Raw genomic sequence first — 5,785 nt, forward strand, 5'->3', positions numbered from 1 at the left:
ATATATTCAAACATGCAGACATACATACCTACACATACACATATATACATACATACAATAATGACGTAAAAAGCTTTTAAAAAGAAAATGTTAGTAATTTTATTATTTCACGATTGAGGATTAGGGATCGAAAATTCTCTGTAAATTTAAATGCAAGACTTTTTACCAAATAGTTTCAGTTTTTGTCCGGATAGATATCGGAATTACCCACACGATTTTCCGTTCACACTTTGGCGGAAATTTTTTCTGCCTTTCTTTATTAGTAAATTTTTAACCTACTATATGCAAACCGTATACATTTTAGTCAAAAATTTTAAATCGAATTAAATTTGGATGAATTTAGGTTACTTTGGTCAGGGATAATTATTTCATATGTAATAAACATATAAAAGTTCTTAACCTCATTATCTTTATCCGCATCTTTGATATGTTGGGCGATAAAGCGTACCCCCTTAAGGGCTGCTATTACATCCGGTGATAAATGTCTCGGCATTGTATTCTCACTGTCAGTAACTGCAATCAAAAAATATGTCTTATTTTAGTGTGCTAGTCGAAATAGAATTGAAATGTAAATTTTCAAATCCGAAAATGGAGGTTTCATAAAGGATGTCACAGTTTTATTTTTACAGGGATGATTGAAAAGAATAAAATATTTCAGTTATCACAACGTAAAAATAAACATTGTTACCATCAATAAAAATTGTTACCTTTGTTACTTAGAAGTCTCTTGAGGTCTCAAATTCCCAAATGATTTATAACTATTTAATCAGTCTAAAGAAATCTAATTTATCATTATTCTTCTGTGTTGTTACATCACAACATATATATGAAGCGAATATAATTTTGTCAAGCGGATCCGACAGCGCATTCTAATATATTTGATTCATTTTGGCGAAAAGAATCTTTCTTCGTCAAAGTGAGGTCATTTAAAATCGGGCAGGATGTGCATGTTCAATTCACGGAGCTGCGCTATGTCGTACGACTCAACAAAGCTGAAAGATGGTGCTCTAATAAAAAGAAATTATACCAAGCTATATAGGTGTTAAAACCCATGCATAGGAGGTGTTGGAACATTGAATAAAATGTATGGTAGTAAATTGATGGGGGGAGCTCCAGCAGCCATATTTCGACATAATTTTCCTTTGTCAAAGTAGATACTTCCTATGTGGAGATTGTTGGGAAATTAGAGTTGACCCTAGATGATAAAAGTAATGATTATGTATTTACTACAGGCCCCCTTGTTCCCAACTAAAAAAAGCCAGGAATTGTCACAAATTGTCTGAAGTTCTGACGATTTTATTAATATCCTGACGGTCAGGGGAAGTTTTGTTGAGGAAAACCCCTTCCCCCTTCACTCACTACAGTTAGCACAGTTGAAATTAATTTCAATCATTCTCAATAGAACCGCTATTCTGGAGTGGTTACTGGAAGTGCGCAGAGAAATCATGCTAAAGATAGGCAAATTACTTGGCACGAAAAATGACAGGCCAATCAGTTGTCTAAACACACTACAAAAGATCTTCATAGCTATCCTAAATGATAGAATTATTCGGAAAATCTGAAAGAAAGACATAGAAGGCTTTCGAGAGAACCTGCTCATCGATAGATGTGTCTGCAAAGACGCAGCATTCTGCCGGTGCGGCCTATCCATGACCTGGATTTATTACCGTAAAGCTTTCGATTAGACCCTCCATAGACTTATCATCTGTCTTTCCGCAAGCTTAAAGGTTTATCCGCACATCGTGAGGTGCATGGGGAAATTGATACCGCTTTGGAAAACCGGATTTACTATTTCATCTAGAAAACATCGTGTGAAAAATTAACAGCGTCACCTTTTACACAGGTGTATTTCAGGGCGACACCATGAGTACACTTCTCTTTAGCCTCACATTATTGCCACTATTTCTAGCATTTCGCTATTCCGATGTGTACTTTTGCGGCAAATCAGCGGATCAAAAGGACAAGGGCACACATGTATTTTACATAGATAACTTTAAGATCTAAGCTAAAAATAAAGCGCGAATATACCTATCTCTAGAGATTATCAAGGAATACTCTAGGGAATACTGAATCTTGAATGTCTTCACAACAGGTTTATTCTGGTGCAGCATATATAGTCGCAAACAAACGGGACCCTTGTCTTAAAATGCCCAAGAATCACAAAAAGGTCGGGAAAGGAGCGTTTCTGTATAAAGCGACGGAGGAAGCTGCTGAAACACTTGGCTTGGACTTCAATATCAGAGGTGATCAAAATGCATCAAATCCTATCTATCCCAAGTCGTCACTCCCGAAAGTCCGGATTTTGAAAGAACCGGCGAAAAACATCCGACATGAGGATGCACCGTATGTTTCACAGAAATGTGAAGGATCAATCGATGTCGTGTGCGCTAAGGTTTGCTTTCCTTAAATCACCCGGATTGAAATTGGGCACGGAGGGTTTCATTTTGTCATTTTAAGACGGTGTCATTTCTATTGAGCATATCTATTTAAAACTATTCAGTTTTCGAACTCATGCGGGAATGACCTATATCCAATAGCACAATGCGGCACTAAGAGTGCTTTATTACCATCTCTGCCACTCTTAAGACATTAACCTGAATACCGCTTCGCTAGAAGCTCCCAACGAAATCGAATCAATTGTCCAGAATAAAAGATGTGCCGCATATGCCGGAACTTCATGTTCTCTACCATTATTTTTGTTGCGCACTTAAGGCCTGACATAGTTCTCGTTAACTTCGAGAAACAAACCATGTTTGTTATCAAATTTTCGGCACAAGCTGACAAAAACATCATAGCCAAAGAGAATGAAAGGAAAGAGAGTGGCGACGGTTATTCCTTCGTGTCAAGGAGATGCTAAGACACTTGCGGGCAAAATGCAGAAGAAGGTTGTCATTGGGTCGCTCCGTGTCCCTAGGGTGCATTAGAATTTTTCTAGATCTTCTTATTTAGTCCGTCACATACTGTAACCACCTGTCTCATGGTCTTGAGATGTGTTTACGGCTGGCATTTACCGTGATTTCACTGGGAGCGGGTGCAGTTTTTCAGATTAGCACCCGCTCCCGGCGAAATCCCGCGCTTGTTCTTATGACATACTTTTAAGCATATCAATGTTCCGTGACATGGACAAAGTATGTTTATTGCTCAGCCCTATTGAAAATGTTACCATTAAATCTCGGCCGTACTAAGAGTAGGGATAGCAATAAATACGGCTCAGGGGAAGCGCCATTATAGAGAACGAGAATTGTAAACCCATGCTAACATTTTCAATTCTGTAAATTACAGACAGAATAAATGAATTTAGATATGTTAAAAATTATATCATTTCAAGCAATTTTAAGTTGGAAACATTAAAAATTAAAAGATTAAATTTTGTGATTAAACTGAAAACTTTTTGAATTAGAAGTTGAATTATTTTAATTTTAGCTTCTCACAAATAAAAAATTGTTCAATTGTTATTCATATATAAGATTACAATTATTATTTTCCTGAATAAAAAATATAAAAAAATTTTTCGAGGAATCTTCAAAATATTTTTGTATTATCTTGAAACCTCTCGAAATCTCTTCAAATCCTCAAACTTCATTTCAAAATGTTCATAACTTTAGCTCTATACAATTTTATTTTATTCATAATTGGTAATTTTATACACACAGTCAAACAATTCTAAATAATAATTACACAGCCACACAAAAAAATGTCTGGTAGTTTTGACGAGATACATGTATTCCTATGTATTTTAATTTGCTGATTCCGAATCTGAGGTCAAAATAGCACCTTGCATGATTGGTTTTCGACATAATCTCAAAAAATGTGTTTTTTAGTATGTGATGGTGAAATAGAGTTTTATTATAGATTTTAAGCTGCTGAATTCATATATAGTATCAGTTCAGTGATATAACTAGAAAATCTGGAACATGACCTTAAAACGAAATTGTCTGAGCGGTGCTTTTTAGGATAAAATCAGATTTGTCTACTTCTAGGCGAATTCTCACTTATTCCTCAGTAGCATACTTTTCAATAATAAATAAGTGGAATTTCTAGCCGTTGACTAGATATTTCCTAGATGAAGTGGCTTTTATATATATTTCTGCTTACCACTGACTTTCGATGAAAGAACAAATATTGCTCTTATTATAACACACTATTTTAGATCTACAAGATCTTCGTAGAAGCATTCTTCTTTTTTCGGAGGCAAATCTCTTTTTAACATCCAACAATAGTCCGCCATCATATCTTCATTCCATCTGCCTTGATATCTTGGTTTCATCACTTTGATATTTTGGTGGAACCTTTCGCACTGTTCTTCAGTGTAGCCCCCAAGGTTTTCAAGGAAGTACTTCACATGAGAATCCATTTAATGCAACTTTAAACTCATTAAACATTTCAATTTTTTAAAACAATCGACCATTATCGAGACCTGTTTTTTCAATTCTAGGCTTTGAACATTTCCGATAAATTGTTTAACGACGTTTTTGTAGTTAAGCCATAGTGTTTCTCAGTGAAAGTTATTTTAGTAACGAAAACATCGTCTTTAAAGGGGTTTAATATTTGAGGTCCATCAAATATTCCTTCTTTTAAATTAGCACCGGACAATTGGGAAAACTAAGACACTATATACTTAAAACATTGTCCTTCTTTATTTAGTGCTTTTACAAATTGTTTCATTAGACCCAACTTGATGCGAAGTGGTGGAAGAAGGACTTTTGGTGGCTCTAGTAATGCCTCATTAATGACGCTTCTGCATCCTCGTTCCAGTGACATTCTTGTCAGCCAAATTTCCTTCTCATAATTATTACCACGATCTCAGCTATCTCATAGGCACAAGAAACAAGGTTACTTCGTATTTCCTGACTGTTGACCCAGAAGCATGGTAAAAACTTTTAAATCTTCACAAATCTACCATTTATGTTGTTCTTACATGATTTTTTCCAAGGCGATTTTCATATTACTGTAATTTTCAATGCGTTTTATTGAATGAGCTATTGGTATCGATTCATACAAGTTTCTGTTGCGCAATAAGACAGCCTTTAGGCTTCGTTTGGAGGAGTCTGAATAATTTCCATTCTCCATCTTTGTAAACACCTGGTTTAATTTGTTTATAAGTCCATTAACATTTGTGCAATAGACTAAAGACAGTTCTTGATCAAAATAAAAGTACTTCCGAAAATTCTGTTCTCTGTTTCGAAAAACACTTGACTTTCTCCCTTTTTATAAATTTCCTTTTTTTCAAAGCTGAAGCATGGTGTTCAGCGCCATCTTTAGGTTATCCCATATTGCGAATTAAGTCACTCAATTCCTATTGGGACCAACTCTCTGAATGTCTCGTTTTTGTCTCATATGTAGTGTACTCATCAGATGTTTCACATTCAATGTTGGAATCTGCACTGCTGCATGAAAAATAGTTTGTTTCATGTTCCGGAACTGCCTTCTTTTTACTAGTGTTTGAATTAGAAGTGCCAGCGTCTACTAAAATGTCTGCAGGTTTTCTCATTTGTGGTCCTATCACCGAAGAGAATGTGTTGTAAGTTATTGATTGTTTGTTAAAAACCCCTATTTTTGCATCGTTCATACAGAAGTAACAATCCATTTTATTTTGCGGTTTTTCCGAAATTGCTGGTACAATAAACTTCAAACTTGCGTTGCTTTTACTTTTCACGCATTTGTACAACATTAAATTGGAAGCAGAGAATATTATAGATGGAGCCGAGCTTTCATCTCGTTCTGGAAACTTAATGTTGAAGTATTTTGCATACATGTCCCAAATGTTCCCAGTAATGTTCTTCCG

At 35.4% G+C, this 5,785-nt stretch overlaps 1 protein-coding gene across 5 annotated transcripts in view; it reads right to left on the bottom strand.

Annotated features, from left to right (window-relative positions):
• LOC117180926 (acetylcholine receptor subunit beta-like 2) overlaps positions 1-5,785 on the bottom strand; it is a 562,005-nt gene that overhangs the window by 29,332 nt on the left and 526,888 nt on the right. For 4 of the 5 annotated variants that reach the window (XM_033373559.1, XM_033373558.1, XM_033373561.1 and 1 more), the window contains one exon: positions 401-513. The exons of the other annotated variant lie outside the window; for it this stretch is intronic. In XM_033373559.1, coding sequence (XP_033229450.1) covers positions 401-513 — 113 coding nt within the window. The remainder of the gene's footprint in view (positions 1-400; positions 514-5,785) is intronic. 5 annotated transcript variants of the gene reach the window in all.

Source organism: Belonocnema kinseyi, chromosome 9, assembly GCF_010883055.1.
Source record: "Belonocnema kinseyi isolate 2016_QV_RU_SX_M_011 chromosome 9, B_treatae_v1, whole genome shotgun sequence".
NCBI classification, from domain to species: Eukaryota; Metazoa; Arthropoda; class Insecta; order Hymenoptera; family Cynipidae; genus Belonocnema; species Belonocnema kinseyi.